This window comes from Homarus americanus, unplaced genomic scaffold (genome assembly GCF_018991925.1).
Source record: "Homarus americanus isolate GMGI-L3 unplaced genomic scaffold, GMGI_Hamer_2.0 scaffold14467, whole genome shotgun sequence".
NCBI classification, from domain to species: domain Eukaryota; kingdom Metazoa; phylum Arthropoda; class Malacostraca; order Decapoda; family Nephropidae; genus Homarus; species Homarus americanus.
This window is the reverse complement of record NW_024733734.1, coordinates 3,767,406-3,791,786: the sequence shown is the minus strand read 5'-3', so window position 1 is coordinate 3,791,786 and position 24,381 is coordinate 3,767,406. Positions and strand designations below refer to the sequence as shown.

The window sequence follows — 24,381 nt, the reverse complement described above, 5'->3', positions numbered from 1 at the left end:
GGTAGGTTACGTATTGCTGTAGAAGAGATGGATCGACATGCCACGGGATGGAGGCTGGTTCGAGGCAGAGGGCAGATTACTGCCCTCAGGTGAATCAATACCATTACTAGGTGAATCACCATTACTAGGTGAATCACCACACAGTGAATCAATATCACTGTCACTTACAGTTGTTATGGCTTCCCCTGACAAACCTCAAAATCAACTTCACTATCACTATCACTGGCTTGGGCTGGCTGTGGTGGGTTGTGGGCTAAGAACTCCGGTTATGCTTTGCTGACGGCTGGCTTTGATGTTTTCATGATACACCGTGATGTACGGCCTACAGCCTGCACCAGTCGGGTATGGAAGACGCTACATGCTCATCAGTGTCATGAGAAACGATGGACTTAATTTTTTCTGTTAACTCTATGACACACTTAATATCACTATGACTTAAACTAGGTTCTTCGGAGAATGACGACCTTCTTCCTCCTCTTCACTAACGTGATCTTCTTCCAACATCTCGCCGGCAGTCACTTCAGGATCTCTGATCACCCAGGATGTCTTCGGTGGTCCGGAGAAGCCTTCAACTGTAATATTGAGCGCAGCTTTCTGGCAAGGTCCACTGCTACTGCAACAGTCTGAACCTGACCAGTCACAGGTTCACCTCCTCTCACCTGGTATGCCATGCAACACATGTCTCCATGCGACTAATCGTGAGCAATAGACAGCAGATCCCATGCCTCCACCAAAAGCTACAGCTTGTTTGACGTTAAACCTCTTCCAAAATTGTTTGACGAGAAGTTCTTGAGTCGCCTCTGTTCCTTGTCCTCGCCGCTTTTACTCGCTGTCGGTGTCACCCAGCTTACGCAACTCATCCTTGGTGTTGGTAGAGTCGTTCAGGAGCTTGAATTTCTTGCCGAGTATGCAGCTTTAACATTGCAGATTAACTCCTCGTCCATGGGCTGGATTAATGACGAGTGTTGGGAGGAAGGAAGACCACTTTACGCTTGGGGTGACGATCCATAAGTAGCGAGTGTCCAGGTGCGTTGTCAAGGAGCAACAAAATATTGAAAGGAACATTCTGTTGCTCGCAGAATTTCTGCACGCCAGAACAAAAAAGTTGTCAAACCAGAAGAGGGACAGAGAAGAGGACATCCACGCCTTACGCAAGGGTTAGCCAGTGGACATTAAGCTTGTTCATGCCCATATTCTTGTAGGCGCAAGGCTGCGGGCTTTGTGAATCACCGATAACTTTGGTTTACAGGTACCGGAGGCATTGGTGGTAAACAGGATGCATGGGCTCTTCTGCATTCGCCCTACCTTGCTCGCAGACTGAAACAACTAAGGTCTTGAAGGTAACTTTTCCAGAAAAGACCAGATTCGTCCATGTTACAACACCTGGTCGCCACTGTACTGTCCTTCCTCCATAATCTCACGTAAAAACGGAGGAAAATTCTATCACGACGGTCAGCACTCGCTTCCTCACCAACAATGCCTGATGTTGGTGATCTGTTCCTCTATTCCATGCAGCCAACCATGGAAGCATTGAAGGGTCGGGCTCTGCAATTCCAGTTTACGCGGTCACTGCTGCCGCATAGCTCACGTGAGTACTCCTGCACTGAGCGCGTCCACCGCCATGTTGGCGCCGCCTGACTCCACCAAATAACCTCACCAGCAAAAGTCACTTTTGCCAGCACCCTGTTCTGGCAATGCCTGATAGATGAAGCACCTGCAGACTTTGTGATCTTCATATGCCTCTTTATCTTGGCTGCATCCTTTCTTTATTGTACTAATCGTGACTATGACACCATGCTGGCGCTACGAGATCAATCCATGCCTTCCCTTTCTCCAAATCTTGAACAATTTGGTACTTCAGCTCGTAGCTTAATGAACGCCGTGTTCTTTGGTTTAGTGCCGCTGGGTCCAGGTAAGAAAGGTTTTCTGGGTGGAACCGCGAAGCCATTTACGGAACAATGGAGCGCACTAAACCGGGCGTGGCCTTTGAGGGATGTTGTTGGAAAAACCCGCTAAGTGAAAGTTCAGCTTTGGCAAGGCAATCACAGGCGATAAAAACGCGCTATGAAAAAGCGCTGCGACGGGTAATACTGTACTTTGTCTCTATTTTTGTTAACATGAAATTTAGCAGTGTCAGCCATTATCATTGTTGTTACCTTGTCATCGGTGTTTTATTTTTCTTCAGTGAGGGGACATCATTAGTGTTCAGATTGTACTCTGTTTTTGTGATTATGAAGTGCTTTTGCTATATTTTTGTGACTGTGAAGTAAACAGTGTAACTTTGAAAATGTCTAGCAAGCAGTTTGCTGAAGGCTCCTGCATCTGGGAAGGCCAAGGTGCTCAGGAAAACCGTGTCTCTGGAGGTGAAGCTTGACATTGTGACGCGGCCAGGCTTGTTCTTAATGATGTAGTGAGTGTTGTTTAATTCTTCTCTACAGTATTTATTTTATTAGTGTAAGATTTTTTTCAGTAATACCTGTACATGCACGTGTCGGACTGACTGGGAACATATCCCATTCAACCCCATGTTAAAATGAACTCAATTTATAATAGGATTTTCAGGACTATAACCCTATTGTAATTCGAGGCTTACCTGTAGTATTTTGTTTTGGTTTGGTCTGCTGCTGCATCTCATTTACGATGTTTTGATAAGTTCTCAATAGTGTTAAATTCTTCTGTAATGATGTTGATTGAATTTATGGGTTATTCCAACTTGTATGAGTAAGTGTTCAGTACCTATTTCAAAAGTTATCATAGAGTTGTCAACAGTCAGTGGTAAATGAGCTGTGGTAAATACTGTAACTGAAAAGTTTTTGAAGGAATTCACATGTGCTTCCAGAAGAGTATTGGCTATACCTCCATCATTGTAGTTGGCATTCGCACCGGAATGGTTAAGCTGTTGTCTCCAAATCATGTTTTAGAAGTCTCTGAACTAATAAATTTTTATATTAATATGTGATAATATCCAGCAGGTGAGGTACGTTGTCTTTAGACAACACTTATTTGTATTGAGGTGATAATAATAATCAATGGTTAAAAGTTTAGTTGAATGTTTGGATTTGAGAATTGATATTCTGCTTAAATTATGATGTACAGGTAGTAGAAAAATTATAAATTTTATTTAAGGTGCACTTGGACGAAGATGGTGTGGAGGTGGGAAATGCAGAACTCATGAGCAACAACACATTACCATTGTATTGTTGCAAGACCTGCAACCTGGCTTGTCTGTCTGTGCACAGGTTCAACACTCACACCTGTCGCCTTCCCACTGATGATGAGAACACAACATCAACTGTAAGTTTTTACATATTTCTCTGTAAATACCTGATCTGGTTTATTATGCTCTCCCAAGTGTTATAATGCATTATACCATAACCTAACAGTGGGGGTTGCTATCCCTCCCCCAAGTGTTACATCCCTGCCAGCAACACAAATTAATCACTACAGTACAATACATAAGCAGAATTTATAAAGAATTATTCATGTTTTTTATGTTTTTTTATGATTGACATAGTATCCTATTCCAGCTTTCAAACCGAATTCTTATTACCAACGTACTCAAGCTGCACAAACTGCGTAAGTTCGTGTGTGAAACGTGTGGTGTGGAATACCGGACCTTCAAGCGTATCACCTACCATCTGCCGCGGTGTTCTCCTGGGCCTTACCCGTGTAATGTGTGTGCACTCTTATTTACCACACAGAAGGAGCTTAACTACCACAAGAAAAAATTCCATAAGTATGACCTTAGTGCATTTTTTAATGTGATAATTTTTTGATAAATCATAACAGTTTTTGTATCTAATCCTTTAGTAATGATTTGAGATCTTGTATTTGATGAATACTGTACTAAGTATTGCCTGAAGTATTTGATGGATATGAGAATAAATTTATCACCAATTTAATGGCAAAATTATGTTCAAAATTTTTTATGTACTGTATTTATTTATTTATTTATTTTTTCTTCTTATGAGTGATATCTCCGTTAGCCGGAACAATTGGTGCAGAGCACTTCCGGGGATGAGAGATTTCCGGCTAACCAGACGACTTTCTCTAACCCGAAAAAATTCCTTATCCCCGGAATATTTTCCGGTTACTGGGAAAAGCTTCCGAGTGTCTAAACTAGACCTCTTGCACACACAGACACTAGCCCACTTCCCCAGAACGTTTCTGGGTACTGGGGATGTTTTCCTTGAGTCTAAACTACCAGTCTGTAAATGCAGTTCTAATTAAGTTAGAAACTCCATTTCTTTACTATAATAATCCAGAATAGTTTATCTAAAAGTTTAGTAAAATGAATATATTTGAAAATTAAAAATCAATATGATATGGGCGTGAATGAAACTGTGTGTTACAGCAAAAACTGGTATTTTCCACTCCCATGGAGCTGTGGGGGATTAGTGGGTCTTGTGTACCTGACCTGACGCAATGCCAGGTGGAGTGTCAGGTCACCCTTTCTTGGGTGGGGATTAGTGGGTCTCATGACTTGAAGATGTCTTGAATAAACACGAAGCCTAAAGTATTTTTAGAGAGATTGTGATAAGTATAAGTATAAATGAGCAAAGTTGTATCCCTTCAACATTACATTACATAACATTTTAAAGTATGGAGTGAGAAAGCAGAAAGGTGTGGGTGATTAGAGAGATGGAGTGGAAAGGAGTGTTGCCAAGTGCTCCTCAACAGCTGATATTTAACTTGCAGTCACACACACGCAGATGTATCATACAATAAGACCTTCACTCCTTATGTCTACTGTCTTAATTCCCTTGTTAGGGGTATGTGAGTGGTGTTGGAGTGCATGTGGGGAGAGTGTGTGTGTGTGTGGCTGGTTGTTGGAGTGTTTGTGTGTGTATGTGTGTGATGGTGTGTAATGTTTGACTGAAGAGTGTGGAAGTCGAATCTTTTTTGGGGGATAAGGGGGGAGGGTCTCACAGTCACTTTTCTCCCCCCCCCCCCTTCCTCACTGGAGTGTGGCTAATTGTGATAGGGAGATAAATTTGATACCATAATGATCCTTAATAAATTCTCTACTAAACATTTCCAATAAGATATCCTTAAACCAAATATTTCTATATGATATAGTGATGGGAATTCCATTCTTGTATAAAAAAAAACTATGAAATGTTGATAGCTGAGTCAGTAAAATCAGTTCTAATTTCGTTAGACACCATTTATTTTTCATCAAAATTATCCTGGATACTTTATCTAAAAGTTTGCTTAAATAAATGTATTAAAAAAAACCAAAAGATATATATGATACAGGCGTGAACAGAGCTGTTTCTTTTATCTTCACCACTGATCAGCTCGTTAGTCGCTTGGCGATTGGCGATTGTCACGTCTCTGTTACACTTCACTCAATTGACTGTAATACATGACTAATCTTGTCTTAACACTTGTGATGGAGGTTGGGTGCGAGATTATTGGGTCACGTTACTAACCTGACCTGATTCAACGTTAGGTCACCCAGTGTTGGGTGGGGGATTAGTGGGTCTTATGACCTGAATATGTCTTAAATGACATTATTTTGTACCTATGAGGTATATGCAGTCCATAGTACTATACAGTAGTACCCCGCTTAACGCGGTCAATTGAACCCACAGGGTACCGTGTTAAGTGAAAACCGCGTTAAGTGAACAACAGAACATATGGGATTAATTCCAATAGAGACTGGCCGGACCCCCAAACTCTACTTTTTCCGACACAATACCTATGTTCTAGTAAAAATAACATCTTAGTTTTATGATAGTACATGCACACAATTTATACTTAAGAGAAGTAGAGAAATACAGTCGCCAAGTTAATGTCCATTCAAATAATGGACTCAACTCCCTCCCCCTCTTCTCACACTACACTCGCTGGCTCTTCCCTCCGAGAAATTTTGGGGGGAAAACCACTAAATTTTAATAAATAATACCTCAAACTAAAGTTAGGATAATATAATTGACATTGCTGGATTCCTTGTAAGACCAGGAATATTTTGAATGTAAATGTCATATATTTTGCACAAAAGATAACATATTTACTCAGAGTAAACATTATATCTAAAATTTGTATGTCTAATGCAAAATCTATGATGTTTATATTCAAAATGATCACCAAATTGTAAGAATTCCAGCAATGTAAATTATATTCTGGCCGGGTAATTTGTATGAATTTTATGAGCTAAAACAAATATCTTCAGTTAATAAAAAAAAAAATATTCTTCACGACACTATCTGTCAATCAAAGTACCCCACCTTGCCTCCCCCCTCTTCCAACCGCGCGGTCGGTCGTCCCAACCCTCCCCCCCACCCCCCACCAATCCTCCCTTCAAGAGATGTTGGGTGAAAAAACTAAATTTTAACATTTAGTATTAAATAATACCTCAGATTAAAGTTAGGATAATATAATTGACATTGCTGGATTCCTTGTAAGACCAGGAATATTTTGAATATAAATGTCATATATTTTGCACAAAAGATAACATATTTACTCAGAGTAAACATTATATCTAACATTTGTATGTCTAATGCAGGGGTCACCAAACTTTTTTCACAGTGGGCCGGATAACTGAAAGAATGACGAGCGCGGGCCGCATAATCATTCTGTTCAATACTTGCAAGCCAGAACGAAAGCCATGGAAACCATGGTAACGTCAGAGCGTAGGCGGAGCTACCACGGCGGGCCTGATGAACTGACGTCGCGGGCCGGATCCGGCCCACGGGCCGTAGTTTGGTGACCCCTGGTCTAATGCAAAATCTATGATGTTTATATTCAAAATGATCATCAAATTGTAAGAATTCCAGCAATGTAAATTATATTCTGACCGGGTAATTTGTATGAATTTTATGAGCTAAAACAAATATCTTCAGTTAATAAAAAAAAAAAATATTCTTCACACGGTAACAGATGGTCGGTCGGTCCCTCCCCTCCCCCCCACCCCCCACCAACCCTCCCTACCAGATGTGCGGGAAAACCAGAATATTTACTTTTTAGTAATAAATAATACCTCAAACTAAAGTTAGGATAATATAATTGACATTGCTGGATTCCTTGTAAGACCAGGAATATTTTGAATACAAATGTCATATATTTTGCACAAAAAATAACATATTTACTCAGAGTAAACATTATATCTAAAATTTGTATGTGTAATGCAAAATCTATGATTTTTATATTCAAAATGATCATCATATTGTAAGAATTCCAGCCGGGTAATTTGTATGAATTTTATGAGCTAAAACAGGCAGGCAGGCAGGCAGGGGGTGGCGGGTGGGGTGAATCTAAAAATAGCGTCTCGAGCCGGACACTCTGCGCCTATACGTGGAAAAAACCCGAGTTAAGTGAAAGTTCGGCTCTGGCAAGTCACCGCGTATACGTGAAATCGCGCTAAGCGGGGTATTACTGTACTGTATTGTATATGAAGGGTACAGGTATTAATAAGCACAGATTATTACAGTAACGTATCTGTACTAATTAATGAAAAACAAATAAACAATATTGTATCATGAAGAGTGGACAAACAGTGAGACGACCCGTGGCACGGTCGCTTTTACCCCCCCCCCGGAGGAGAGATTAACCTTATATAATGCCACTGACTTGACTTAGGAGAATATAACCTGTATTGCTAGAGTTCTTGCAAGATAGCGATTAATTTGAGTATAAACATCACTTATTTTGCACCACACAAACACACAAGTTACTGAACCACGAGGCCTACGTGACCTCACACAGTATGGCAAGAGACCAGCTCGGACCATCAGTTGCAAACTAGAATAATTTGTATGTTCAGTTCATGATCCTTCTCCTTTCAGTCATGAGAGCTTTTGTTAGATGACCCACCCACCCTATGTCTTTGTAAGTAATAAGTCATTATTGTCTAATGTATATTTTCAGCCTTCGGGCTGCAGAACTTTTTCAATAAACCTTTAATTTTTATTATTATTATTATTAATATTATTATTATTATTATTATTATTATTATTATTATTATTATTATTATTATTATTATTATTATTATTATTATTATTATCACACACACACATGCATGCACCAACACACACACACACAGAGCCATTTGGGAGGGAGGGTGTCGTGGTCACTTTTACCCTAAATAGACCCTTTTCCTTCTGGCTGGGGGGAGGGTGGAGGTGGGTTGTTGACTCCAGGCAGAGGGGTTTAAATTTTTTATAAAATGCCACTGACCTGACTTAGGAGATTAAAACTTACATTGCTAAAATTCTTGTAAGATAGCAATTAATTTGAGTCTAAACATCCATTATTTTGCACCATACCATACATAATAATTTTAGAAATTAACTTGGTACAATTGAGTAAAGGTTCAAAGCTTTGTGACATCACTATTGGTCAGCATCCTCGCTTCACAAGCGAGTGGACCTGAGTTCGATCCTCGGGCAGGGTGAAACTATGGGTAACTTTCTTTACACCACTTGCCTCTGTCTACCCAGTAGTAATTGGGAACCTTGATGTTAATCGATTTGCGGATCGTATTCGGGGGTAATGGTTAGCCAGTGCAGTTGGCTAGTTGTCTGGTCTTCTCGGACTATTCCTAGACACTGGGTCATGCAGCTCATTAACCTGAACCTTGGGTGTGGTTATGATGTTGGTGACAGCTTCTACTCCTTAAATAAATTCACGCCTAGGTGGCCGTAGGGCAGGCCATCCTCGATTTCGAGGGGCATCCATTATTATTATTATTAATGAGTCTCCATATGCCCTGGTTTATTCATTGATTAGTTGTCTAAGTGCAAAAGTAGCCCTGTTTAGCTATCATGTATCAATTAATAAAAATAATTGAAAATTATAATGTAAAATGTTTTAAGGCAATGGTTTAGTAATGCTGTTAATGTGTGTGCTGTGTAAGTGTCTTGGCATGTCACCTCACCACCTGACTCATGAACAAACTCTTCATCAGCTTCTTCAAATCCTACAATGTGCTTGGCAAGCTTAAAACACACACACACACACACACACACACTGGAATTAAGACAACAAGCATCCAGTGAGGGTCTTGTTTGTGACTGCATGGAGGTGAATTAAAAGATCAGCTGTTGAGGAGCTTATCACTTGGCAACACTGGTGCATGTTACCACTCCTTTTCCACTCCATCTCTCTAATTACCCACACCTTTCTGCTTTCTCACTCCATATGTTAAAATATTACGTAATGTAATGTTGAAGGGATGCAACTTTGCTCATTTTTACTTATACTTACCACAATCTCCCTAAAAATACTTTAGGTTTCGTGTTTATTCAAGACATCTTCAGGTCATGAGACCCACTAATCCCTCATCCAAGAAAGGGTGACCTGACATTCCATCAGAAGGTCAGTAATATGAGACCACTAATCCCTCACCCTACTCCCACCTGACACTGAGTCAGGTCAGGTCAGGTCCTCCCCCAAATAAAATACTTTAACTTTCATCTTTATTCAAGATATTTTCAGAACATTCTCTTGATTTTCAACCACAGAAAATTTGTTCATATAGCCTGAAATTTTTGGAAAATTACGCCTTTGGGATTGATTTTCCGAGCAAATTTCAATTCCAGCTATCGGGGATTTCCGGGTTTGAGAGATTTCGGCTAACGGAAATATTACTGTATAAGTATAAATAAGCAAAGTTGTGTTCCTTCAACATTACGTTACATAAAATTTTAGAATATGGAGTGAGAAAGCTGAAAGGTGTAGAAGATTAGAGAGATGAAGCGGAAATGAGTGTTGTTAAGCGCTCCTCAACAGCTGATAATTAACTCGCTACCTTGCAGTCACACACACACAGATGTGTCATACAATAAGACCTTCACTCCTTATGCTTGCTGTCTTAATTCCCTTGTTAGGGGTATGTGAGTGGTGTTGGAATGTGTGTGTGTGGAGGTGGGGGGTTGTGATGTGTGTGTGTGTGTGGGGGGAGTGATGATGTGAGTTGAGTTCAGATGGTGGGTGGTCAGTGTAGGTGTGTGGGGTGGCTGTAGGGTGTGGGTGGTTGTTGGATGGTGTGTGTGTGGGTGGTTGTTGTAGGTGGGGTGGTTGTTGGAGGGTGGTGTGTGTGATGTTGGGTGTGTGTGATGTGTGGGGTGGTGATGATGTGACTGATGGAGTTGTGGGTGAGGTTGTGTGTGGGTGGTCATGTGTGTGTGGGTGTTGTTGAGGGTGTGTGTGGGTGGTTGTTGGAGGTGGTTGTTGAGGTGTGTGGGTGGGTTGTTGAGGGTGTGTGTGTTGTTGGAGGTGTGTGTGTGGGGTGTTGTTGAGGTGTGTGGGTGGTTGTTGAGGTGTGTGTGTGGGTGGTTGTTGGAGGGTGGGTGTGTGGGTGGTTGTTGGAGGTGGTTGTTGGTGTGTGTGGGTGGTTGTTGGAGGGTGTGTGGTGGTTGTTGGAGGGTGTGTGTGGGTGGTTGGGAGTGTGTGTGGTGGGTTGTTGGAGGTGTGTGTGGGTGGTTGGGGAGGGTGTGGGTGGTTGTTGGAGGGTGTGTGGGTGGTTGTTGGAGGGTGGTTGTTGGAGGTGGGTGTGTGGGTGGTTGTTGGAGGGTGGTGTGGGTGGTTGTTGGAGGTGTGGTGGGTTGGAGGGTGGTGGGGTGGTTGTTGGAGGTGGGTGTGTGGTTGTTGAGGTTGGTGGGGTTGTTGAGGTGTGGGTGTGGGTGGGTGTGGGTGGTTGTTGGAGGTGGTGTTGAGGTGGGTGGTGGGTGTTGGAGGTGGTTGTTGGAGGTGTGTGTTGGTTGTTGGAGGGTGGAGGGTGTGGTGGGGTGGTTGTTGATGTGTGTGGTGGTTGTAGAGGTGTGTGTGGGTGGTTGTTGGAGGTGTGTGGGGTGGTTTTGGAGGGTGTGGTTGTTGGAGTGGTGTGTGGGTGGTTGTAGGGTGTGTGTGTGATGGTGGCTGGTGTTGGTGTAGCACAGTGAGGGGTGTAGCTGAGTGTTGTTGACGGAAGAACCTCCTTGGGATTGTACCTATGGTCAGCATCCTGTTCTCACTGAAGCATGCCTAATTGTGATAGGGAGATGAATTTTATACCGTAATGATCCCAAATAAATTCTCTGTGAAGTTTAAAAATATTTTGATATGATATAGTGATGGGAATTCCATTGTTTTATAAAAAAAATGAAAAAATGTAAGAAATGTTGATACCAGAGTCGTAAACTCAGTTCTAATTTAGTTATACACACCATTTTTTTTATCAAAATATTCCTGAATACTTTATCTAAAAGTTATTAAATAAATATATTTAAAAAACAAAAGATCCATATGATGCAGGCATGAATAGAGCTGTGTTACAGCAAGACAGTGTGGTATTTCCAAGAGTAAAGGATGTAACTCACAGGATCTGTATTTATTTACACAAACACCACTGTACACATACAAAAGTGTTAATACTATAAACAAAATAATATATACTACTGTACTGTATATATTGTACTCACCAGCATATCCTGTCATTCTTAGCCTAGAGTAGGCAGACACTGTTCCCTCAGCTGTGGGTGGGAGATTATTGGGTCATGTTACTAACCTGACCTGATGCATTGTCAGGTCACCCATTGTTGGGTGGGGGATTAGTGGGTCTAAGACTTGAAGATGAATGTACAAGCAAATGAAGGGTACAGGCATAATAAGCAGACACAATTACAGTGACATAAACTCTAACTAATTAATTAAAAATAAATAAACAATATTGTTTCCTGAATGAGGCAGTTCAGTAAAACAAACAATCAGTGAGGCACTTTGTGGGGGAACTCATGGACACATGCAAAGGACTCTCCTCTCCCTACCTCACAGCATTAAGGGTGTACCAGGATTATAAGACAGGGAGTTTAAGTTTTTTGCTTATAAAATGTCACAGTTAATTTTTAGTAATTAACTTTAGTAACGAGTCTGTCGAAAATTAAGATGCTTGCAGTTGTTTGCAGATGAAGCTGTGACATCACAGTGTATAATGCGCCCATATGCCCAAAGGGTGACCTGACATTCCATCAAATGTCAGTAATATGAGACCACTAATCTCTAACTCTACCCACCTGATGTTGAATCAGTCAGGTCCCCCAAAAATCAATAAAAGTTTTAATGTCTTTATTAAACATATTTTCAGAAAATGCTAGCAATTTCAACCTCGAACTTGTTCAGCCGGAAAATTTTTAAATTCTGGCTTTGGGAATGATTTTCCGAGTAATTTAAATTCGCCATCGAGCATTTGTTTGAGGATTCGGCTAACAGAGATATTACTTATGTACATGTTTTGTAACATAACTCTAGTTTTATACAGTACACTATTTCTTTTTACAGGATGAGAAGTGCTTTGTATGTGAAGAAAGAGGAAAAATTTTCCAAAGAAGAACGCCCCTACAGAAACACGCGCCATCAATCTGGAAGGAGTCCAACAGCAGGTCCTTCATGTGAGCTTTGTCCAAAGAAATTTATAAGGCGAATTTACCTGACAAATCACAAACTGAGGATGCATGGCTTGGGAAAAAATTTTTGTGCCAGGTATTTTGTATAAAGAATTTGTTTTATTAAGTGGCCCTTGTTTTTAATGCAGCTTATGACGGCTGGCTGTAGCAAATCCACTAGAATCAATATTTGTGCATGAGATTGTCTACCAAGTCACCTTTTTCCATTCCAAATTTTACTCTTTGGCCAAGGTTGAAATTTGTGCCATTTCTGATGATGACAAATATGGAACTTTAAAACTTTATACACTTCTGCCACAACACCTTCCAAACTCCATTAAGGAGGTTTACCTGTGTTGTACATTAGTTATGCCATTTGAGTGTATTACCATGATATTATATTTACAATATTTAAATAATATTGTTTCATTCTCAACAAGGTATATTGATGAGTGGAGTGAAGTATGTTGACATGATTTTACAGGTTTGTGGGAATAAATTCATGACACAGAATTCCCTTATGGCCCACATGGAAGTCCACAATGAGCGAAAACGATTTGAGTGTACCTTCTGCAAGAAGAAGTTCAAGAGGAAGGAGAAGCTCAAGTATCATGAGAGAATACATACAGGTCTGTTTACTTGTTAGTACAGTACTGTGGCCATACTTAATCTATTGAGTTATGTGAGAGAAATATTTCTCCCCAAAGTTTTATAACCTTTCTGAGAATTTGTATATTATAAACTTTTATGTTGTTGTGTATAGTAAAACTAGCAAGTTGTGACCCAGGCACTGCCTTCTGACTGGGATTTAGAAATACCGTATATCACGGCCTATAAGACGGAATTTGAACCATAAAAAAATGAGCCCAAAGTTAGAGTCGTCTTAAGCACCAGATATAAAATTCTTACCTCTTAAATATGGTTTATGCATGTATAGAGTGTAAACCACCGCAAGGTCCTACCACTAATTATTTTATACTGAAACCACGCTAAAGCTAGATTAAAAATAAGATTACCGTATATTAAAAATAAAATGTATTATAAACCTGTCTAAATATACCGCAAAAAGAACAATATATCTGTACAACACAGCTGCTATCATCACCCCCCACCCATTTGCCAGTGACAGAGGAAGACCTTGACCAGACCCGCCAGGGCTATTTTTGCCGTCCTTGTGTTCGAGGTGGTCAGATGCATATCTGTATATTTACTGATCATAATACTATCTCCTATAAATAATTAATTTAAAATTTATTTTTTTTACAAAGAATATTCAAGTAAATGATCACGTTAATTCTTGAAACTACCGACAGTTGTAAATTTAGGATGTAAAATGATGAAAAGAAGTCATGTCATGGATTCGAGTTTGGTCCTAATGATCACCATAAATGTTCAATTCCCTCACCAGTAATAATTAGTAGCCTCCTTTTGCAAAAACAAGTATATAATTAAAGAAAATACTTGCAGTTTAATATATATTACAGTATATTATAATAAATAAATCAACAAATAAATCAGCAAATCTATTTCAAGTAAATGGAAATATTTTACCCAGACCAACATTAGTTCCAGTTAAATAATTGACGCTAAGTGAGTCACTAGTGTACACCAGCGGCAAAATTTGATGCCAAAACTTTATGAATTGTCCTTATTTTAAATAACCATAAATAAATGCAAAATGAAAGATCAAAGGTGAGAAACATTATATTGTATGTATGTTGTGTTGTCAAAGGAAGAGAACACTTGAAACTCTGCAAGTGTAAATGAGGCAGAAAGACAGAAAGATAGATCACAACCCAAGACTTGGTCCACTTTAGTGATGCCATATGGAAGTAGGACTACCATTAGATAATACTGTACATTATGTTCCAATATCTTCCCAGGCGTAGTATTTCGTTTGTAGCTGCCTAAAACTTTTAGTAATATTATTTGATACAACATGATAAATTAGACAAATAATGAAAAATAAACAAACAAAAGTTATTTATAAGACCTTATACTCAGAGGATGGAGGGGGAAGGAAGGAGGTTGAGATAAGACTGACTTTTATAGCACTGTCTTTGTGTAAGTCAACCACACTATAAATAATTAATTTAAAATTTATATTTTTACATAGAATATTCAGTACATGACTACGATTCTAAAATATTGTGTATATATATATATATATATATATATATATATATATATATATATATATAATATATATATATATATATATATATATATATACTCTATATATATATATATATATATATATATATATATATATATATATATATATATATATATATATATATATATATATATTACACACACACACACACAAGTAAATCAATGTAGGTGCCGCGTGATCTAGGTATATGCTGATAACCACAAGGAAAGAAGAAAACACGAAGTTCCCAAGCGCTTTCGTGTAATTCACATCTTCAGGGGTGAGTACAGACTAGAGAGAGAAATACAAACCAAGGTGTATATATACAGAGGAGGGTGAGACCAGGTCCACAATGGTCAGGTATTAGGTAATGACTCTACTAATCTTTAAATAGCACACAACGGTTGGTGGTCAGGTCAGATGGTCAGGTGACCCGGCCTTCTCACCTGGTCACAAATCTTCTTAATTACAAAATTGTCCAGCTTGTACATGCCGTTACTCAAATTCATGTTGAATGCTTCGGTATGTTTAATAAGACTAGATTCTATGATTTTCCTACTATCAATTGAATTACATGGTAATATTGAGGAGGCATTATCCCAGTCAATGCAATGCTTGTTATCCCTCAAATGAACAAACAGAGCATTGGATTCCTGGCCTGTTCTAACACTGTATTTGTGTTGTTTAATTCTAGTTGCAAGATCTTTTCCTGTCTGGCCTAAGTAAAACATATTACATTCCTTGCAAGGAACTTTATAAATGCAACCAATTGTGTTGTTGGGGGAGTTCTTGATTAACATTTGTTTAACAGTGCATGAGTTTTTAAATGCCACATTGACGTTCCAGGTTTTTAGTTGTGAAGGAATGTGTGAGAAATTTTTGTGAAATGGTAATATTAAGATATTCTTATGGTCATGGGTGGGCTTGGGGTCAGTTCTATAAAAAGTTTTCTTAGTAATGTTTAAGCATTTGTCTATGAAAGATCTTGGGTATTTAAGGTTTGAGCCAATATTATATATATATATTTGTATTCCTCATCGATGAATTCCGGACTGCAAATTCTCAAGGCACGTAAAAACATTGTTGAAAATACTGACTGTTTGACTTTATTATGGTGGGCAGAATAATAATGAATGGATGAACACACATTAGTTGGTTTTCTATAAATACTGAACTTAAAGTGTTACCTATTCTGTGTATCAGACAGTCTAGGAATGGCAATTTACAGTCTTGCTCTAATTCCACAGTGAATTTGATCGAGGGGGCTACATACATACATACATACATATACAGTCAACCCTCGCTTTACGCGGTCCCACATTCCGCGTTTCCACGTTTACTCGGTACCCTGCCGAAACAGGAATGCTCACATTCCGCGGTGCGTGTACCCCTTTACATGGAGAGCGGCTGGCGAGCCGCGCCATTTTTGGATCCAAACCCCCCGCCATCTCTCCCGCCCTGTCCCGCCATGTTGTGTAAGCGGCGTGAGCATGGTGCGCACAAGGTCGCCCAGTCATCAAAACATTACCGAGTTCTTCACCCGCCACCCACCACAGCCGGCCCAAGTCATTGATAATGATAATTATAGTGAGGATATGGACTTATATGGACTTTGAGGGGTTTGACAAAGAGGCCCTGCAAGCCTCTGTGGTGGATAGTGATACATTTGATACAAGTGATACAGGTGAGGGCCAATAATCTGCCCTCTGCCTCGGAACCAACCCCCCATCCCCGTGTGCCCAGCCATCTTTTCTACTAATGTAAGTGTTAAAAAACCTAATATTATTGATATTTCTCTTAATTATTAATTGTGTGTATATACCATCATAAAATTAAGATGTTATTTTTACTACAACGTAGGTATTGTGTCTGAAAAAGTGGAGTTTGGGGGTCGGCCCAGTCTCTATTTCAATTAATCCCATATGTTCTGTTGTTCACTTTATGCGTTTCCCGCTTTACGCGGGCCTACGTGGGTTCAATTGACCGCGTAAAGTGAGGTATTACTGTACAGAAATACCCCACTTTACGCGGGTTTTTTTTACGTGTTTCTACATTTGCGTGGTACCCTGCAAGAACCGGAATTCCCACTTTACGCGGTGCATCTACTCATATAAGCGGGTGAAGTATATTTTTTATTTAGCTCTTAAATTCATACAAATTGCCCGGCCAGAATATAATTTACATTGCTGGAATTCTTACAATTTGATGATCATTTTGAATATAAACATCAAATTTTTTATCTAATGCAAGTATTTTGTTTACTCAGAGCAAATATGTTATCTTTTGTGCAAAATATATGACGTGTATATTCAAAATATTCCTGGTCTTGCAAGGAATCCAGCAATGTCAATTATATTATTCTAACTTTAGTCTGAGGTATTATTTATTACTAAAAATGTAAATATACTGTTTTAACCCAAACATTTCTCTGGTAGGGAGGGAAGGTGGGGGTGAGGGGTAGGGAGGGAGGGAGGGACCCAGGGAGCAGGTGGGAAGAGAGGGGGGGGAGCCGGAGGTGGGGTATTTTGATTGACAGATAGTGTTTGGGTAAGTATATTTTTTTTATTTATTGAAGATATTTGTTTTAGCTCATAAAATTCATGCAAATTACCCGGCCAGAATATAATTTACATTGCTGGAATTCTTATAATTTGATGATCATTTTGAATATAAACATCATAGATTTTGCATTAGACATACAAGTTTTAGATCTAATGTAAGTATTTTGTTTACGCAGAGCAAATATGTTATCTTTTGTGCAAAATATATGATGTGTATATTGAAAATATTCCTGGTCTTGCAAGGAACCCAACAATGTCAACTATATTATCCTAACTTTAGTCTAAGGTATTATTTATTACTAAAAAGGTAAATATACTGTTTCCTCCCAAACATTTCTCTGGTAGGGAGGGAGGGAGGGACCCAGCGATCGTGGGAAGATAGTGTTTGGGTGAAGTATAGTTTTGTTCAATGCTCTGAATGCGACGCTCAGCATGTGTTATCTTTTGTGCAAAATATATGACATGTATATTCAAAATATTCCTGTTCTTGCAAGGAATCCAGCAATGTCAATTATATTATCCTAACTTTAGTTTGAGGTATTATTTGTTACTATACCTTAAAATCTAGTGTTTTCTCCCAAACATTTCTCAGATTCTCAGAGAGGGAGGAGCCAGGGAGTGTGAGAAGGGGGTGGGTGGGGGGGAGTTGAGTCCATTATTTGAATGGACATTAACTTGGCAACTGTATTTCTCTATTCCTCTTAAATATTAATTGTGTGTGCATACCATCATAAAATTAAGATATTATTTTTACTAGAACATAGGTATTGTGTCAGGAAAAAGTGGAGTTTGGGGGTCAGCCCGGTCTCTATTTCAATAAATCCCATATGTTATTATTGTTCACTTTACACGTTTCTCACTTTACGCGGGCCTTCGTGGGTTCAATTGACCGCGTAAAGCGAGGGTTCACTGTATATATATTTTATCTAGTAGTAGTCTAATGTGCTTATCCTTTCGATATTGGTCACATATCTATAGTTCTTATGAGAGGAAATACATACCTACTTTTTAAAAAGTACTGTTTTTAAGTGTTTACAAGTGCACCTGTTATCAGAGTCTTTCTACAGTATTGATAAGTCGTAATATGTTAGCTGATCTGAAGGAGAGATTAATTATATGAGGATATATTCGGTTTTGTATATGCATTATTAATGCAAAATAAAGTTGATTGTTTGATTGATATAGATTTATAGCTTACTGTAACTTCATGTGTGAAGTGTGGTGTGGTGGCGTGGATGAAGAGGAATACACTAAGGTGGTATGGACATGTGCCGAGGTTGCAGAAGACAGGCTGACCAAAAAAGTTTATGATAGCAAGAGAGAGGGGAATGTTGGGAGGGGTAGACCATTTGCCACCTGGGAGAAACGAGTTAGAGAGTTTGTTGAAGAGAGAGCGGGAAGGGGAGGAAGAGTGTTTGAGAGAGCAAGTGAGGTGTGCAAGGATAAAATGGACTGGAGACACTTCTGTTGGGGAGTTCCCAGAAGGGAACAAGGCGTCGATGATATTGATTGATTGATTGATTGATCAAAACAGAGGTGCCGGAGTGTCGCTCCGGTGAGCTCCAGCAGCACTGCACCCCTGCTCATTCGTAACATCAAGATATCATAACTTGAGCTGCCCCGTGGTGTTCCTGTACAGAAATGAACTACCAGCTTGGTAATTAATAATATGCCATCATAATAGAGTTGCTTGATTTTTGCAGGTGAGAGACCATTCCAGTGTCAGTTATGTGTTCGTGGCTTTGTTAGCAAGACAAAGTTGGATGATCACGTCAGTCGCCATCGTGGAGACCGACGGTACCGATGTTCATACTGCACCAAGACTTACGCTGGGGCCTGGGACTTAAAACAACATATTAGGTAAGACAAGAAGGCAGGTACAGTGTTGTGTGCTTAACACTTCTTTTATATTGTAAAACTTTATTAGATAGATTAAATATATTTGATAAAAATGTTGATGTGAACCAAAGAAAACAAAATTAAGATACAACTTTAAGAAAAATTTGTTTATTACTGTACTGTAGACCTAACTCAGAAACACAGGTGATGTAGCACTTTGTATTAAATAAAATATGTTGTTTGAGACAACCAACCTTCTCACTTTATTTATTCAGCCAATTATAGTTCTCAAATCCATGTACAGTAAATCATGACCATTCGTTGTTTTGACTATTCGTGGTTTTTTGTTCAATCTAGAATGCGACATCTAGCTTTATACTGTGGTATGTTAATGCCTAGCAATAACTCGTCAGGCCAACATACAGGCAATTAAAACATCTAATAATTACTTAATACGTAATATTAGGAGGACACGTCGCTACCTGGCATTTAATTGCAATTCTCAAAACCCCCTCCTTCACCCCCAACACACGCATTGTTACCGTCATCTTCTTGAATTCCTTAAAAATAGAATCACAATTTTAATAATAAAATCTTGGTTAGAGATACAAAAAAGTGTTCTATCTTACATAAACAGTTCCTTCCCTTCTCATAATCCTCCTCTGTTTGTTTTTTGTTTTTTGTGTTTTTTTTTACATGGGGAGTAGACCACCCGGGCACAGGTCACTGACCCACATCGGGGCCTGGGGGGACAAAAATGTAATAATAATAACAACAATAATAATAATTCATAGTAAATAAAATTTATAATAAAAAATAAAAAAAAATTTATAAAATAATAATGATAATAATAATACTTTAATAATAATAATAATAAAAAAAAATGATAATAATAATAATAAACCATAAAGAAATACAAAAATTAAACAAAAAGATCAAAAGTGAGAAACAATATATGAATGTTGTGTTGTCAATGGTTAGAGAAACAATTGAGACCCTGCAATTGTGTGTTAATGATGTAGAAAGTCATATTAGCAACCTGGGACTTGGTCACAAATTTTATGATACCATATGGCAGCAGGGTCTACCATTAGACAAAGACGAAGAGTGCGGGGAGATATGATAGAAGTATTTAAGTGGGTGAAAAGAATCAATAAAGGCAATATAGATAAAGTTCTTATAATATCCGAGCAGGATAGGACTTGTAGCAACAGAATTTAAGTTGGATGAGTTTAGGTTTAGGAGGGAGATAGGAAGGAACTGGTTCACAAATAGGGTGGTGGACGAGTGGAACAAGCTTAGCAACTTTGTAGTAAGAGCTGGAACGCTGGAGAGTTTTAAAAGGAGGCTGGATGGATTCATGGATGATAGAGAGTGGTAGTAACTCGCGACAGGAGCTGCCATGCACAGGCCAACCGGCCTATTGCAGACTCCTTATGTTCTTATTAGACAATACATTATGCTTTCAATATGTTCCCAGACGGTAGTACCTCCCTGTTTGGTAGCTGCCTACACTATTATACCAATAAGTAATTAAATAAATAAATAAGAGAGACAAGCAGGTGCCGGGACTTGCTGGCTGGTCAGCTGTTTTCTTATGTAAATAAACTCAATATTATTTCATTAAACCAGCACCAAATGAACCTAAATTATATGATAATTATGGTGGCATTGCATACTGTTGTTATAAAAGGGTGGGAAACTTCCGTTGGGTCCATCCCAGCCAACCGCCCTACTCCGTCGTCACACACAATTTCGTGTCTCATCATTTTTTCTTATATTATACTTAGTGTATATTATATTGTATGATTTGATTGTGTTATTAATGCTTTTCACCCATTGTACATGTACAGTATTTAAAGAAAACATACTGAAATACCATATTTGATTGTGTTTATGAATGATAAGTATCTCAAACATGATGTACAAACTAGTTCAGTACACCTACTGTATATAGTATAGTACAATATATACAGAATTGTATATTGCTGTAAGTAAGCGTGTTATTAATGCTTTTCACCATTTAAGTGTATTTAAAGAAAACATACTGAAATACCATATTTGGTTGTGTTTATGAGTGACTCGGTTATCTCAAATATACAATTCTTTGCCTGCTAATACGACTCACTGATTTTGACTATTCGTGGGGGTCTGTGGAACCTAATACCCATGAACAGCAAGAGTCTACTGTACTGTGCCTAGGAAATTCCCACCAACTCCTGTTTCTAATCCTTTATTTGTTACCATATTTCAGAAAGGTACATGACAAACAGTGTGAAAAAGTAGCTGTTACTGTTGTTGCCTCCAACCAGGCCATTACTGGCAACACCACACTCACTCAGGTCAGTCACATACTAATATGGTGAGGTCAATCATATTCTTCTTTGGTTATTTAAGAAAGTTCTGCTTTGTTGAAGATCTTAATTTTTGGTGCAGTACAGAGGATTGGTGATTTTTCTTTTTGCTTATCATTCAGTTTGTGTCCAATACCAAGTAAAAAAACCCTCTTAGGTTTAGGTAAGTGTAATGCAGGTGAAAAAATTATCCCCATTAGTTGTTAACATTTGTACAGTGGGGGGGGGATTATTAATAATTATACCATCAGTTTTGATCGACTTTATTTCATCAGTTGAGAATATTTGTAAGAGATGTATCTTTATATTTATTAATTTATATATTTTTTCTTATTTACTTTCTAATTCTATTGTAAGTTTCTTGTCTCTAGTCTTTTTAGTTCCTTTGGTGTTTTCTAAGTTATTTTCTAAGTCTTTCTTTCAATATTCTTTATCTTTCTTTTCTATATCTTATTTTATCTCTTTGAATATTTCTTTCATTTCTTTAGTAATTAAGTCTTTCTCGGTGCTTATTGTTTGTGTATTTCCTCTTATTTACTTTTATTCGCAGCTGTGCTTAGTTATATTCCGTTATATGGATTAAGATTTCTAGGTAACAAGACGACTCTTTCAAAGCCGGGTAATGGAAAAATGTTCCCATAAGGTCCAAAAATTGCACATTACATCATCTCTCAAACCTGGAAAAATATCCCTCATCCCTGGAATTTTCTGTGTCGCGGAAAAATTTTCTTGGAATTTCCGGAAAATGAACCCGATTTAATAATAATAATAATAATAATAATTAACGGTTTATTGAAAAAGTTCTGCAGCCCGAAGGCTGAAAATATACATTGGACATAAATGACTTATTACATACATTGGTGGTTTAACAAAAGCATTCATTAGAGAAAGGTAAAGGAACATACAGTGAACATACAGATTAATGTAGGATTGTACGTGCTGAACAGCAAACACGTAGTGTAGTAACTCCCTCCCAGATGGTGTTAGGAGGGACCTCACGTGATGTAGTGGTTCCCTCAGATGGTGTTATGAGGGACCTGACGTGGTGTAGTAATTCCCTCGCAGATGGTGTTATGAGGGACCACGTGGTGTAGTAATTCCCTCACAGATGGTGTTATGGGGGACCTCACGTGGTGTAATTACCTCACAGATGGTGTTATGAGGGTCCTCACGTGGTGTAGTAATTCCCTCACAGATGGTGTTATTAGGGACCTGACGTGGTGTGGTAATTCCCTCACAGATGGTGTTATGAGGGACCTGACGTGGTGTAGTAATTCCCTCACAGATGGTGTTATGAGGGGGCCTCACGTGGTGTAGTAATTCCTTCACAGATGGTGTTATGAGGGTCCTCACGTGGTGTAGTAATTCCCTCACAGATGGTGTGATGAGGGACTTGACGTGGTGTAGTAATTCCCTCACATATGGTGTTATGAGGGACATGTGGTGTAGTAATTCCCTCACAGATGGTGTTATATGAGTGAGGTTTGGTCCCAGGCCTTCCTATCGTAGACGGATTAACACATCGCTGGTTATCTGGGCCGTTATCACTGGGTACCTGGGACCTCACTGTGTGAAGGTTAACTTGGGTACAACTGTTACTGTTGAGTTGTTCTCACTGACTTAAGCACTGTTCACCACTGTTCACCTCTGTTTAACACTGGTTCCATTCCTTTCCTTAATGAAATTGTAACTTCTGGCGAGAACTTGTTGATATTCCGGTGGGGAGGAGGGTTCAGGGGAAGGGGTTGGTATGGGCCAACTTAACAGTTGACCTGGCTGCTCCGAGAGGAGCAATGGGAAAATTTTCTCAGAATTTTCAAGAAAATGTGCCGTTTGGAAAATCATTCCCAAAGCCATAGAATTTTCAAGAAAATGTGCCGTTCGGAAAATCATTCCCTAAGCCATAATTTTCCGCAAAATTACGATTTTGGGAACGATTTTCTGAGATTTTAATTCCGGCTATCGGAGAGTTCCTGTTAAGAGGGATTCCAGCTAACAGAGATATTACTGAAGTATGACAATTTGAACCTTTATTCACAACTACTTAAACTAGGTTCAATCACTGATTACCTTACTGTAACACTCAGACAAAATGGTCCACTAGGTCTTAGTGTATCAGTCACAAAATAGATCTTCAATTATTTGTTACAACATCAAACATCCATAACACTGAGACAGAACAGACCACTAGGTCTTACTTTATAAGTACCAAAAATAGATCTTCAATTAACATAACTACTTATATCTCCTTGATGTATTATTACAGGTATATATCACTGACACTAAAGATGGTCACTTTACACACTTGCTAATAGCACAGAATGATGGTATTAATATTTAGAGCAACATGCTATCACAGGAAATTTATACCAGCATCTCAGATATTGTGAATAGACCATCAATTCCTCACTATTGTATATCTCAAACTCTAATACATGTACTAGTAATAGCAATATTTTATGGTGTCATTACTCTACCTGGGACAATTATATTCCTGCTAATTATCCACAATCATATACATTCAAAGAAAAATCTTTGACTCCAGTCAAGATAGTGTACACCAGGCTTACCCCGCTGGCTTTCAAACACATGCGCTTGGCTGTAGCCTCGCTAAACTCCGACATGCGGTGCTAGAGTGCCCACTCTCCCTTGGTTAGCTCCCAGGGCACTTCACTCCCTCTGATTTTAATCTCGCTGAATTAAAAACATCCTGCTTCGGACATCCCGCCTGCAGGCTGCTACTGGTAGTCGGTAGCAGCAAGTAATGGCAACAACACCCACCGTGCCTGAGATATGATGAGAGAGTCGTCAGAAAAGTCAAATCAAATACAAATTATCTCGCACATCTGGCAAGGAAGACGCATGGAGTCAACACAGACGATATCTAGTTACAGGTAGTTCTGCTATAACGCGATAATTGTGTTCTTGTAAAATATCGTGTTATAGAAAATCGCGTAATAGAAATAACAGGGCTTATGGAGAAAATAGGGTTAGGTGCAGATTACTCGAAATCGAAAAAATTTAGTAGTTAGCCTAACACAAAGGATAGCACAGTCTAAATAAATGTTACATTCATATCTAATAATGAAATCATACAGTAAATTTAA

At 38.8% G+C, this 24,381-nt stretch overlaps 2 protein-coding genes across 2 annotated transcripts; both read left to right on the top strand.

The window, feature by feature from the left end:
• Positions 1–1,476: 1,476 nt before the first annotated feature.
• LOC121869875 (zinc finger protein 716-like) lies at positions 1,477–12,375 on the top strand. Its single transcript, XM_042371440.1, has 6 exons — positions 1,477–1,588; positions 2,268–2,363; positions 2,973–2,977; positions 3,127–3,294; positions 3,528–3,735; positions 12,260–12,375. Exons 1-6 carry the CDS (start codon positions 1,477–1,479, stop codon positions 12,373–12,375), a joined length of 705 nt encoding a protein of 234 aa, XP_042227374.1.
• LOC121869898 (protein krueppel-like) lies at positions 12,368–21,301 on the top strand. The gene is made up of 4 exons (XM_042371465.1): positions 12,368–12,462; positions 12,850–12,994; positions 18,785–18,941; positions 21,175–21,301. The coding sequence occupies exons 2-4, from the start codon at positions 12,868–12,870 to the stop codon at positions 21,284–21,286; spliced, it is 396 nt and encodes a 131-aa protein (XP_042227399.1). The 5' UTR covers positions 12,368–12,462; positions 12,850–12,867; the 3' UTR covers positions 21,287–21,301.
• The last annotated feature ends 3,080 nt before the right edge of the window (positions 21,302–24,381 follow it).

Coding starts and splice junctions, on each gene's coding strand:
- LOC121869898 (XM_042371465.1), top strand. CDS start 12,868: ATGACACAGAATTCCCTTATGGCCCACATGGAAGTCCACAATGAGCGA. Junction 12,995..18,784: donor TCATGAGAGAATACATACAG/GTCTGTTTACTT, acceptor TGATTTTTGCAG/GTGAGAGACCATTCCAGTGT. Junction 18,942..21,174: donor GACTTAAAACAACATATTAG/GTAAGACAAGAA, acceptor ACCATATTTCAG/AAAGGTACATGACAAACAGT.
- LOC121869875 (XM_042371440.1), top strand. CDS start 1,477: ATGCCTGATGTTGGTGATCTGTTCCTCTATTCCATGCAGCCAACCATG. Junction 1,589..2,267: donor ACTGCTGCCGCATAGCTCAC/GTGAGTACTCCT, acceptor GTGACTGTGAAG/TAAACAGTGTAACTTTGAAA. Junction 3,736..12,259: donor CCACAAGAAAAAATTCCATA/AGTATGACCTTA, acceptor ATTTCTTTTTAC/AGGATGAGAAGTGCTTTGTA.